This window comes from Labrus bergylta, chromosome 21, assembly GCF_963930695.1.
Source record: "Labrus bergylta chromosome 21, fLabBer1.1, whole genome shotgun sequence".
Taxonomy (NCBI): domain Eukaryota; kingdom Metazoa; phylum Chordata; class Actinopteri; order Labriformes; family Labridae; genus Labrus; species Labrus bergylta.
In genome coordinates this window covers 12,172,270-12,185,103 of record NC_089215.1, presented here as the reverse complement: position 1 = coordinate 12,185,103, position 12,834 = coordinate 12,172,270, and the positions used below count along the sequence as shown (strand labels likewise).

Sequence of the window (12,834 nt, the reverse complement as noted above, 5' to 3'; positions counted from 1 at the left end):
TAAACTTTAAAAAAAAAATAAAAAAAAAAAATAAAACATTGCTGTGTTGACAAACTTTGTGATTATTTATTTTGCCTACACCTTTCATCTTTTGACACATTTATTTTTTTCCCCTCCATTTTTTTCCCCTCCATTTCATTCGTTAATTTATTAGAACCTACAGTAACGACCTCCTCAATGCGCCTATACAACAGTTATTACGGCCAAGAGCTGCAGCCAACATGGCAGCCTCCTTAAAGAGCGTCTGTGCGACATAGCATGAGTTTTGTAATGTTACCAGGGGTGTTGATAAATCTTTCATTGAGTCCTCCTCTCCTCCTTTGGCAACATTGAAATCAAGACCTCCTTTGTCGAAATTGTAAGTATGTATGTAACAGTTGATGTGATGTGATTGCTGTAATAGACGTCCACATTATGTACAAAGATAAATGTTCCAGTGAATTGTGTTCTTGATCTTATTCTAGAACTATTCAAAGTTAAGTGGAGACATAGCTTCACTAATGTTGTGACTTCTAAAGGATCCCGTGGTCTTTAGATATGTCGGACTTTGTTCAGCCAACCTGTAATAGAATTGGTAAACACAGCAATGAGCAGTTTGCTGTTTCAGAAGAGCTGCTCTATTAAAAAATAAAAAAACAAAGAAACACATCAAATTAACTAATGTCGCTTATCAGATGGTTTTTGTAATCAACATGCAACTTCAGTGGATTTTAACATTCTAACATTTAATCCCCTAAACACATTCTTTCATATAATATGAATCAATCAGATAACCTTTAAATAGGCTATAAAGACAATCAGAAACATAGATATTACCGAAATGCATGTTTATTATTGTTAAGTGTAGAAGTCACAAGTGACGAAGTTAAAAAAAAAAAAAGAAACAGTCAAAACAGAAGAGTCACAGACTAAAGTTTCTAATCTGACTTGGTGTCTCTCATGGATCCAGTTTCTGTTCTGATCCAATGAAAACGTCTGTCTAATGTCTAACCATACATCATACATTCCACAGGTGTGCATCCCACATGTTAACAAAGAAGATCTCCCCACTCAAAAGAGTCCTGGTTCTGGTTTCCAGACATGCCAGTCACCTTGCAAGACAGCAGTATGATGTCATTGTTGTGGGTGGGGGACATGCAGGGACGGAAGCAGCGGCAGCAGCCGCCAGAACCGGAGCTGAGACACTTCTGGTCACACAGAAAATACACACCATCGGTGAGAGGACGGGGTCCTTTTACTGTTTATAAAAATACATATTTTACTCTTAAGTCCAATTTCCTTAGCTTTTCCCTTCACATCCCCCCCCTCCAGGTGCCCTGTCCTGTAATCCGTCTCTTGGGGGAGTTGGGAAGGGTCAGCTGGTGAAAGAGGTAGATGCACTGGATGGTTTGTGTGGACGGGCAGGGGACTGGGCTGGCATCCATTTCTCCATCCTTAATCGTAGTAAAGGCCCTGCTGTATGGGGCCCGAGGGCTCAGCTGGACCGCCAGCTTTACAGAGAATTTATTCAGGTAACTCGTACTCGTTTAAAATCTCTGTGTTTGCTATTGAAATCAAACTACTGAAGGGGAACTATTATCATTAACTATGAGTGTCCCTGCTATCTCTTATTCAGGCAGAGCTGCTGTCTACTCCAAGACTGATGGTGGTGGAGGGCTCAGTGGAGGAGCTGCTGGTATCAGAACCAGACCCAGAGGAGCCGGGACAGCACAGAGTCACCGGGATACGTTTGTGTAGGGAGAACCTCCACACAGCTGTGCGGTTGTTGTCATGATTCGTTAATTTTACATGTCCTAACTTAATTCTAAATATCTGACAGTTTGGTGTAGAGCATGTGTAGTTATTTATACGTTTAAAATCCATCTCTAAATGTGTTGAAAAGCAAATCAGTTTTTACAAATGCGGTTTCTAACACCTTTTTTTTTTTTTTTTTTTTTCTACGTCTTTTCAGCAAATGGCAGCCACCCAATTTCAGCCACCTCTGTGATTCTTACAACCGGAACTTTCTTGTCGGGCTCCCTCTTCATGGGCCAAACCAAATCCCCGGGGGGGCGGATCGGAGACGCTCCTTCAGGGCTGTCACACACACTAAAGGAGACACTCGGGCTGAGGGTTGGCCGGCTGAGGACTGGGACCCCTCCCAGGATTGTGAAGGATTCAGTGGATCTTTCTTTGGCTAACATTCACCCACCTGACTCTCAGCCCGTTCCATTCAGCTTCCTTAACGCACACACACACTGCAAGGTGAAGGTCATGCGTAGAACTTTTTCACATACTTCATCTACTTGTACGTGTGATGTCATGGTTTTTGATGAAAATATATAAATGTTATTTCTTGCATGTGATCTTTTTTTTTTGCTTAAGTAATGTAAAAAAACATATCAAGTCTAAAGATAGTCACGATTGAGCAAAAGAGCTTAAGAGTTTCATTAGATAAAATAAAAAATATATATTTTGTCCTTTGAATCCATTCTGTTTTTTAAATAAATGAAAGTCTTTTTTTTTCAATCTAAAACCTTCTGAAGCCTGAGGAGCAGCTGCCTTGTTACCTGACCTATACAACACCTGGTGTAGAGAGAGTGGTGAGGGAGAGTTTTCATCTCAACTGTCACATACAGCAAGACACCAAGGGCCCCAGGTACACACACACACACACACACACACACACACACAGACACACACACACACACACACACACACGCACGCAACTGAAATTGTTCTCAGTCTGCTCTGAAACTCAAATTCTATTCCCCTTCGTCTCTCACAGATACTGCCCCTCCATCGAGTCCCGAGTGATTCGCTTCCCGGGCCGAGCGCACCAGGTGTGGTTGGAGCCTGAGGGCTTGACCTCAGATCTTTTATACCCTCAGGGTCTCTCCATGACGATGCCCCCTGATATACAGCTCCGCCTCATCAGAGAGATCCCCCCCTTGCACAGAGCTGAGATCCACACACCGGGTATGCTGCCTGAACCCTGTTTGATACTCAGTTACATCGAAACGACTCTTGTTGACGTCAAAGTAAAGTGGGTATGATGGTGAATTTGTGCGTGAATCTTTATTTTACCCAGGGTATGGCGTGCAGTACGACTTTGTGTGCCCTACCCAGCTGAACCCGGCCCTGCAGGTGAAAAGCACCCAAGGTCTTTTTCTGGCCGGTCAGATCAATGGAACGACAGGATACGAGGAGGCGGCTGCACAGGTAACTGCTTCTTCACTGTAAAAAAAAAAAAAAAAAAAAAGTCATTGTCGGTGAAGACAAACAAAATCAATGAAACCTGGGGAAAACTTGTGACCTCGCAGGGTGTGTGGGCGGGGGTGAACGCCGCTCGTCAGGCTCTCTCCATGCCTACGTTGTCGTTGTCCCGGACAGAGAGTTATATTGGAGTCCTCATTGATGATCTGCTGAGTCAGGGAGTCACTGAGCCGTACCGCATGTTCACCAGCCGGGCGGAGTTTCGAACTTCTCTGAGGCCGGACAACGCCGACCTCCGCCTCACTCTGAAAGGTAGCTGCCATGTCTGGAAGTAAATTCATCTGAACGTGTACGTTTTTAAAAACAATATGTTTTCCTTAAAATATCAAAATGTGTTCTATATTATGTTTTCCCTTCATGCTAAATCTCCTTGATTAATATGAACTATAAAGCTACATCACTTGCATCCTAACATCCCACACAGTATACCATGAAGCCATTTATTTCTTTGATTTCCAGATAATTGTCAGGGCGTAAGACTACCTCAGGTTTTGTGAATGGAACGTACAAGTTGTGTTTCTTCGTCTTGCCAGGGTTTGAGGAGGCGGGATGTGTGTCCTCTTTGCGCTACAAAGAGGCTGTGAGAGTGAGAAACACTCTGCAGGATGCTCTGTCAGCCCTGCAGGCTCTCGCTATGTCATCTCACAAGTGGAAAAAAATGTTCCCCCAGATCTGTATCAGCGAGAGCAAAAGCACCACGCTGAGGTGAGTGTTCCATTGAGAGCGAGCGAGCGGTACATCTGTGGTGGATTTGTTGGTCCTGACAGTTATTGCGTGGCTTTTCCTTTCAGTGGTCTAGAACTGCTGCAGTACAAGGACATTACCTTTGAAATGTTGGCATCGGCCGCCCCAGAGTGCCTTTCACCTTACATGGAGTTCTCACAAAGACTCAAAATAGAGGGTGAGAAGTGATTTTGTTTTTCAGGAGCTAGCAATGAACACCTGTACTTATTTCTCTACAAAAATGTACTGAAGGGATGGATTTTTTTCCCCTTCTGTATTTTAGCTGTATACCGACCTTACTGTGACCTCCAGAAGAAAGAGATTAAGAGAATTCAGAAGGAGGAGAACATGGCCCTCCCTCAGGACTTGGACTATTTCACTCTGCCAGTTTCACTCTCTCAAGAAGCTCGTGAGATTTTACACAGAGTTCGGCCTAGCACTGTGAGTTTGCAAGAACATCTTTTTTTTTTTTTTGCTCTGCTTTTATATTTTTGAAGACGAGAAAATAAAAAACGAAAAAAAATTACATTAATCATTAACGTGACTGCTTTATCTTGCAGCTGGGTGCTGCGACTCGTTTGCAAGGTATAACTCCAGCTACAATCGTGAATCTCCTCAACTACGTCCGGCACACAGAACAGAAGAAGAGAAGATCACACACAAACAAACCTGACCAAAGGGAGGAGAGAGAGGAGGAGCAGCAGCAGCTTGAGAGAAATGCATCTTTACCTCAGTGAGACAATGAGCGAGAAATGTTTTTGTAAAAAAATTATTTATTTCTAAAAGTGTCCACAAGAATAAATAAAGGGTTTTTGCCATTTTAGCGTTATAAAAATAAACATTTAAACATCATAAAATGACCTTTTACAAATTCTTCCACATACAAATATTTCCTCAGGACTTTCCCACCTGCTGCCCTGTTAGCGATCACGCTACCTGGAGAAGAATACTTTCAGTAACACTACTGTGAACAGCATTAAACTCCATGTGACCCTCACAGTGTCACTGCTGTTAGTGACAAAGTGTCCGTCCAGCTCCGCAGAGCCTCTGGTGAAGAAACCGAATGGAAACTTCCAGTTAGGTAGAGGCCAGCCCAAGGGGGGTTCTGGGTAAACTGTGGTGTCTACAAATGTCACCTCAGTGGTAAGAGCGATAGGAGACGACAGAGGACACTGAAACAAAACAGAGGGAGGAGGGAAGTGGACATTTTTAACAAAGGTTAAACACGCCGCAAAGAAAGTGAGATTTATTTCAGGCTGGCCTTACAGTTAGAGACTTGAGCGTGTACCTTAATATTTTGACACTTGAAAAGGTACTTGGCCCCCAGGATGTAGTTCTGTGGTAGGTGTAAGAGACCCTGGCGAGCCCAAAGCACTCGGATAGAAAGAGAGTTTGGGAGGACACAGCCCGTCTCACATGTTTCCTAAAGAGAGGGGAAAAAAAAGTAAACAAGAGGAACCGAAGACTGTATAGAAGAAGAAGAAGAAGACGTAGCCACCATCACGTCATCCTTCTCTTGAAGCCTCAAGTTTGACATTTTTCCTTTGGCAGTCTTGTTCTAGAGCCAGGAGTGAACATATCTTGAGCACATGTTGGATACTTAGTGTTACAGCTCCACACTGATAGAGAAGCCGTCCTGGTAGTGACTTGTGAATCACAGGTAGCCACCTCTTAAAGCAAACCCTGCATTATTTGTTCATTTGACTTGAAATATGACAACAAAACACTGAATGAAAATCATGTTCCTTTGAAGACTTCAAACTAACAATTGAAGCATAAACTATTAGGAATATGTTAAGGGCTAATAAATCAACTGAGAAGAGATTTCATCTGATTTCATTCATTCTCAGTTTGGAACCAGTCAAGTTGCGGAAATAGAAAGAATGCAGCTGCTTCATGCTTTTCTTTTATACTGTCTCTGTGAGGGACAATCAGTTATAGCATCAAAGCTCTAGTGTTTAGTAACTGCCGATACAGCACTAACTGTATGAGGACACTGTTCCCAAGGTTACATTTCAGATTGAGCTGTACCTGCAGGCTGACGGGACACTGCTGGGTGATGACCCTCGCCCAGTCTGGTTGGGGCCCGAAGTTCATGGCGATCAGATCAGGAGTAGCAAGTCCCTGCAGGATCCCATAAATGTGGGACTGCAGCTCTGAGCAGTCACGAGCCAGGGACCTGCCGAGCACAAAGAGAGAAGAAGTTACACATGAAAGATGATACAACTCCCAACACGAGTTAAATTAGAGATTGCAGAGAAGGGAGCAAAGCAGTGAACCTAAATGTGCAGCCGGTGATGGTGTTGTGTGTAAAGAGGATGGGTGCTTGTCTGTTCAGGTCAGAGGAACACTCTCCACCCTGTGACACCCCCATTGTTGTCAGCTAACCTACTGTCAAGGAACCGTGGTGTATGATTGACACATATCAGGCTGAAGACACCATTCATCTGCTGTTGTTCAAGGATACAGGCTTTACTTCGTCTTCAAAGCGACCAATGAGAGGAGATCCAGTGGGAAGTCCAACTGCAGAGACCGGTGCCCGTGTAGTGGGACTGGGTGTGTCAAGCTGGAAGAGAAAAATTGCAATAATGTTGGGTTTTGAAATCATCATTGATCAATTAGTGATGAAGACTCTGGTTTATACTGGCTACCTGGAACTGCACAGAGTGTGTCTGCAGCAGAAGAAGATTTGGATCCACATCAACCAAGGTTACATTCACTGTTGCATACGTGAGCTCCCCTCTTCCTGAGTATCTGATGACAAACTCCACCTACAGGAGGGGCAGGAGATGAAGATATGAGTCTGAACCTATTTTTAATTTAGGAAACAAAATCACAATGTTTAAGTCTACTCACCTTTTTCACCACATTGATACAGGAATTGTTTTGCTCACTTGGTGCAGGCCAGTCAGACAGCGGAGTAACTGGGACCTTCAACAAGAATTTATACGGATGTTTACTTAGCAATAAAAAAAAAATGTGAATGCTGCTTTAAAATAGTTGTAATACTTAAATAAATAAACATTAAGACAGGTCATTTTTGTGATCCGGCAACACCTACAATGCTCCCTTATGATTGTTATTATTTTACAGATAGTTTATTGAAGCATGCAGGACAAACGCAAGCCATGACAGCTAATTTTACAACTTAACTACTGTTCAACTTTCACAGATGAAGTGCAAATTGAAAGTGTTTCTGTCAGCCTTTAGGTTGCATGTACATGACGTGTAACCTACCAGTAAGTCAGACCCTTGTGGCGTCCCAACAATTGGAATCTGTGATGAAAATATTCATGTTAGCCTATTTACACCAGTAATTGTTGAAACATAAAAAAAAAGTGTCTCTATTAAGGTTTTTGGCAGGTGGCCTTGCTGACCTTGATCAAACTCAAGTCAGAGAAGTAGGAGCGAGCGCTAAGAGCTGGGTCTGTGGTGCACGACTGGGGAGACAACATGCGGGTACAAGACAGAGACACAGACCTCAGGAACTCTGCAAAAAGAACGGATGCAATTACGCTTTACGGACATTATACATTTTACATGGACCAAATGTGTTGCATAAAAACAGCACAAATACACAAAATGAAATGCTTGAAGTTTCAGTCTGAGCTTATTCAGTTCCTACTGGATGGACAGCATTACTGATAGTAATCCAGGGACTGTTCCAAATCATTATGCATGACAATAGTTCACCTGGAAAAACATTATTTTGAAGTAATTTAAAGTAAAACTGCTCTTTGTATCATGTGGATGTCCTGACTAAAAACTTGCTTGTAGCAGAATGTTTACATACTTGCAGGATTGCGACTGACACAGAAATCTGCAGCAGCCCCCGGAGATGGCTGAAGAAGAAGACTCCTCACTGAAGAGTTGGTGAAATATGTCTGGATGACATCATCAGCCTGAAGAACATGAAAGGTTTTATTTAGCATTTCATCTATTAAAAACACAATTTGTTATCCAGTGTCAGTTCTGCCTAGAAAGTTTTGGTTTTGATATGACATGTGCATAAAAACGGCACGTCTGTTTACTCTGTAGAAATCTCTGCTGAAGGTTCTGCTCGCAGACGTTGGTGATGAGAAATGGTACGAGTCCCCTAAAGCTGGATACTGAGGCAGAGCTGGGAGGGAGGGGGGTGCATTATCTGCATGGAGGGGGTTCAAAAATATAGATTATAAAGAGCATTAGAAACAGATACATATATGCTGTTCATTAGGATATATGTTGATGAGGAGATATCACTGAGGTTTTTTTAATAAAGATAAATTATATCATGTTTTGAATGAATGGTTTCTCACCTTCAGGTCGTACGCAAAACAAGGAGTCAGTCACAGTTACAAGAGATGAATCCACGTTAGCCTTGAACATCAGCCATTTCTCAATGCAGACTCCTGATCTGTAAAACGACAGATTTATTAGACATTTAAAGGCAGAACAGAAGTGTTTCAGTTGATTTCACTTTCTAGACTTACATGGCTTTCTGTGGGCATCCAGTGAAGACAGTACTCAAGTTTGCAACATCGCAATCAACGGTGTCACAACAGCAGCCAATGTCGCAGAAATCAGGAGTAAAGTCACAGAGACAACCTGGGAAACATAAAACACAAGATAGTCAGGACAACTTAGGTATCGTATTATATTTCAGAACGTTATGGGCTTCAAGGGTTCAAGAAAAACACAAACGAACAAATTTGTGAATACATTTTTTTTTTTTTTTTTAAACCAGTTTGTCATATTATTTAAAATATTTGTATTTTCATTTAGTTTATTTTACATACACAATAGGTGGAAAAACACATTTAAAAATGCATGGGATTGTTTCATTCAAAATAAAATTATATCTAGCAAGACGTGGTAAAAGATATCAAGTTGAAACTGTGTACATAAATTTACAGGTTTGGAAAACTTTTAAGAATAATTCTTAAAAAAAAAAAGAAGATCTATTCACATTAGATTTAATGAATATGCTTTCTGTGCATCTGACTTTAAACAATATTTAGAATCAAGATCTAATCAATTAGTAGTTTTTTTTTAATGTTCAGCAAGCAACAGCAGCGGCCAATACAGAAAAGGAAGACTATTCCAACCTTGAGATGCAGGGTGGAAACAATAACATGATCAATTATAAACGTCAGGTGTTTGTTACCATTTGAAGCCCCCACAGGCTGAGTGGTGGGTGCAGAGGGGGGTTCAGTCACCACAGTGGAAGCCTCAGATAAAGTCTGTGTCGTGGTTACATTGGAGTCCAGAGTGGAGTTCACACTGACCCCCTCACTGGTGCCCACACTAGTGGACTCTTCTGTACCACCAGAGGGGGGAGGGGTCACTGAGCTCAAAGGTCCCCCATTTGTGATGCTGGAGGTCACGGCTGAAGTGACCCCTGGGTCTGTGGCTGCGTCAGCCAAACGTCCACACAAGATCAATATCTGAACCGAAAACCACAGGCGGGAATTCATCTCGTCGATCCAAAATAACTAATCCTCAACAGGGTGACCCGTGAACGATATGATAAACAACACTAAAATAGCTATTAGTAAAAAATTAGCCATGGATATTTTAACATAAACATGCTACAGTCTTTGTGCTAAACATTAATGGCCCGAACCAGCAAGCTTCTTGTTGCCAAGGAAGTTGTCACGCTGGCTTCCGTTTCCAACATACTATTACCGTAAAACATGTAAAAGACAGTCACACCCCTCTTTTTTTTTTTTTTTTTACCAAAAATGTTTCAGTTAAAGAAGGCGGTGAGGAGAGAGAGCTTAAAGATCATTTAATATATTTGTTTGTTCTCATTTACAAAATATGTTTTGACTTTTGGAAAAAAAAGTAATTTAAAAATGAATTGTAAAATGCAACAAAACATGTTTATTTTTCTTTGATTATATTTTATGTTTCTATTTTCTGCAGATGTAATACCAACTGGCACTAACTTAAGGGAGTTATTTCTATTTAAATAAATTCCAGAGGTGTAAAATGGACTGATATTTACTCACTGCAGAAATAACAATGATCACAGGTCAATTTTTAGACACCAATCTGTAGATATTTTCCCCCTCAATTAGCATGTGAGGATGGATTGTCAGTGGGTGAATGTATCATACAATTTAGCTTGAACTGTCTGTAAAGCAAATAGAATTAGACTGAATTTGAGCTATATCCAAAATGTCTGTTAATAAGGACATGTGCAAATAAATTAAAGAACATTTCTGCAAGCTGAATTCCACACCCGAATATCTGTTCTCCATGCATCACCACCAATCCCTCATCTGTGAATTCCTATCTGTGCTCATGCAGTAATAACTATCCATTCATACACTGGTCTTTGCCTTTGTATGATGGTCCAGAGATACAGCTTTTAATTTTGACTTTATTTGAGGGGATATTTGAGCTAAGCTGTTTCCAAATCACTCCCAAAGTCTTCTGCACAGTACCCAACCCCTACTCACTAGCCCTTTTGTGCCACTAAATTCTTGTGCATCTTCCAACAAAATCTGACCTCTTAGAACTTAAAAAATAATACAAAAATCTGTGGGTAGTAAGCTATTGACTCAAGAACTAAAACAAGTAATGTTCTGATATTGGACTCTGCAGATCTTTAAGGTGCCCATGCCGCAGTATTTACAGGCACAAATTACTCCCCTTCCAATACTAAACAATTATCTGTTCATTCAAATTACAATCTGAGTGGAGAAAAGCTTCCTAAAGAGTAATTGGGTTTCACAAAATAATGCCTACAACAAATGCCTCATCAGATTACTTCAGCATACATTTGTGTAAATCTGCATTCAATCTCTTTCTCTGATCATGTGTGAAGGAGATTAAAGCAGCACACAAACACTGCAAGGACAACCTGGTGAGCTACTTCCACTTTGACCCCATGAGCCTGACATATAGCCTGAACCAGGGACCTTGGTTGGGGGACACGAGGAGAATGCATAAAATCAATAGCATAGCAGGAAACATATAATCCCTTGATGATGGAACCATTGGATAAATGAACTAAGAAGTCTTGCCCTCACTGTTTCCTCCTGACATACTTAGTATGCCTCAGTGGCTGTGATGAGATTAGCAGCAGGCTGCAGGCTGCACTGAATGCCAATCAGAGTGAACAGAATGTCCTTGGAAATCTACAACACACAACAAAGTCATTTTATTGTGTTCCTGGGTTACTTTTTTCGAATAAAGGTAAATAGATCGGTAATTAACTAACTGCCTGTGTCACATAATCATCAACCCAGGCAGAAATGCTTTAATATTTCTTAAATTTGGCAGGATTCTTGCAAGATTTGAAGAGATTGCACGAATGATAATTGATTAAGATGAAAAAACTATAAATGCACTAAGTAGAGAGTGGAGAGTAGTAAGATGTTCAAACAGAACCCAGATAGTAAGTTCAATTTTATGTTAATCTTTCAGACCTCAGACCTTCCAGTTTTTAATGCTGGATGTTGTTGATCTACTTCATTTGATAAGCCTATGGAGATACTATAGATGTAAAACTGTATAAAATACATAAATAGATCCATATCATCATCAAATAGATCATCTTAGGCAGACCATCATTGGCTGTTTAAAGTCAATCAAACCCTCATAACACATTTGTGGAGGGCGCGCCACACATATTTTGTGGATACTGTGCAGTGTAGGAAAAGTTACATGTGAACAGACAGCGTAGTGAGAGGCCTGGCTCAATTGTAACTGATGACTCGTGCATTTTGGAGCACAAACACTTAGACTTTTCAAACAAACATCATTTATATTGGTTTACTTATTTGCTGTGCATTTCTATTTCCGCACTTACAAACAGTCTTGCACCAATAATATCTCCATACCTAACATTAGTTTCCCCAGTGCCAGAGATACACTAAACAGCTGTTTACACAGTAAGTAATACTAAACATGACAAAAAAACCCCAGATCATTACCTGTGAAATGTGTAATGTACCCTTTCAAATCATGTAAACATACAAAAATGAAGTAAAATATATTATAGTACTGCTGCTGCTGCTACTTGTGTAATTGTATTCATGTGAAAAGTGCTGGAAGCTGCAGTCTTTGCTCTCCGACCTATCACAAAACATATTCTTTGCGTCTGTCCCTTAAGTGTCCTAAAATGGGAAAGAGGAGTTTCAGGTATACACTGATGTGGCCTGGAATCTCCCGCAGGAGGATTTGGGTCTTAGGGAGTTGGTCTCTTTAGATCTTTTTTTAAAGTAGATGATTGGAGGAAGATGTGTCAGACGGTAGATGCTCTGCTGTGTAACTCGATGTTTGTTATAGTGGCTCTGTGTTTTAAGTCTGTAACTCCTCCAAAATGTTATCTCTTCTAAGAGCTACTGTGGGGTCTTTTTTTTTTTTAAAGGTCAAGAAATTGAAGCCCCGTTATGAATCCAAATCTCTAACTTTCTCAGCCTTTACTTCATTATTAAAGCAAAGATGTGTGTACTCTGTTAGAGCATCTTTACCGTTTGTAGTTTAAAAAAAAGACAAAGGTCTATACAGTATATTCACTATAGGTAACCAGCTGTGCCCTCTGCTGGTTTTCTTGACTACTGCTAAAGAGGCTTCAGTGTCTTCACTGATCTGCTTCTAAAAATCATTGACTTTAATTTGAATAATTCTAATAATCAGGTCAAAGTTGTGAAAAACAAAACAAACTTAGAGATAACTCTGGCATATATATTATTATGAGAGTCTGTTTCCCTTTAGTTTTTATGTGATTTAGGTTTCATAAGAAAATAAAGTTGAACTCACATTAAATCATGGGTATACAAAATCAGTGTTAAGACTTCAGTTGTGGTTACAGAACCACACAATGAGTGAACTCACTGCTCGCTTCTACTACTGAAGACTTTA

The 12,834-nt window shown here is 40.7% G+C and overlaps 2 protein-coding genes across 2 annotated transcripts; one reads left to right on the top strand and one right to left on the bottom strand.

The window, feature by feature from the left end:
- The first annotated feature begins 193 nt into the window (after nucleotides 1-193).
- On the top strand, nucleotides 194-4,851 carry mto1 (mitochondrial tRNA translation optimization 1). Its single transcript, XM_020639172.3, has 13 exons — nucleotides 194-358; nucleotides 1,013-1,215; nucleotides 1,312-1,511; nucleotides 1,616-1,733; nucleotides 1,952-2,244; nucleotides 2,526-2,638; nucleotides 2,768-2,958; nucleotides 3,071-3,201; nucleotides 3,303-3,507; nucleotides 3,789-3,960; nucleotides 4,047-4,156; nucleotides 4,262-4,419; nucleotides 4,539-4,851. Exons 2-13 carry the CDS (start codon nucleotides 1,026-1,028, stop codon nucleotides 4,713-4,715), a joined length of 2,058 nt encoding a protein of 685 aa, XP_020494828.2. The 5' UTR covers nucleotides 194-358; nucleotides 1,013-1,025; the 3' UTR covers nucleotides 4,716-4,851.
- Nucleotides 4,852-4,910: 59 nt separating this feature from the next.
- LOC109987929 (tectonic-3) lies at nucleotides 4,911-9,617 on the bottom strand. The gene is made up of 14 exons (XM_020639210.3): nucleotides 9,125-9,617; nucleotides 8,451-8,565; nucleotides 8,277-8,374; nucleotides 8,010-8,122; nucleotides 7,772-7,880; nucleotides 7,356-7,468; nucleotides 7,216-7,254; nucleotides 6,835-6,909; nucleotides 6,630-6,749; nucleotides 6,446-6,544; nucleotides 6,258-6,361; nucleotides 6,010-6,157; nucleotides 5,267-5,401; nucleotides 4,911-5,150 (listed from the first exon to the last, which is right to left on the bottom strand). The coding sequence occupies exons 1-14, from the start codon at nucleotides 9,432-9,434 to the stop codon at nucleotides 4,911-4,913; spliced, it is 1,818 nt and encodes a 605-aa protein (XP_020494866.2). The 5' UTR covers nucleotides 9,435-9,617.
- Nucleotides 9,618-12,834: the final 3,217 nt, after the last annotated feature.

Excerpts from the sequence above, each read along its gene's own strand:
- mto1 (XM_020639172.3), top strand. The coding sequence starts at position 1,026 with ATGTTAACAAAGAAGATCTCCCCACTCAAAAGAGTCCTGGTTCTGGTT. Across the intron at positions 1,216-1,311 it reads ACAGAAAATACACACCATCG|GTGCCCTGTCCTGTAATCCG; the intron begins GTGAGAGGACGG and ends CCCCCCCTCCAG. Across the intron at positions 4,420-4,538 it reads ACAGAGTTCGGCCTAGCACT|CTGGGTGCTGCGACTCGTTT; the intron begins GTGAGTTTGCAA and ends TTTATCTTGCAG.
- LOC109987929 (XM_020639210.3), bottom strand. The coding sequence starts at position 9,434 with ATGAATTCCCGCCTGTGGTTTTCGGTTCAGATATTGATCTTGTGTGGA. Across the intron at positions 8,375-8,450 it reads GGATGCCCACAGAAAGCCAT|ATCAGGAGTCTGCATTGAGA; the intron begins GTAAGTCTAGAA and ends GTCGTTTTACAG. Across the intron at positions 6,158-6,257 it reads ATCACCGGCTGCACATTTAG|GTCCCTGGCTCGTGACTGCT; the intron begins GTTCACTGCTTT and ends TGTGCTCGGCAG.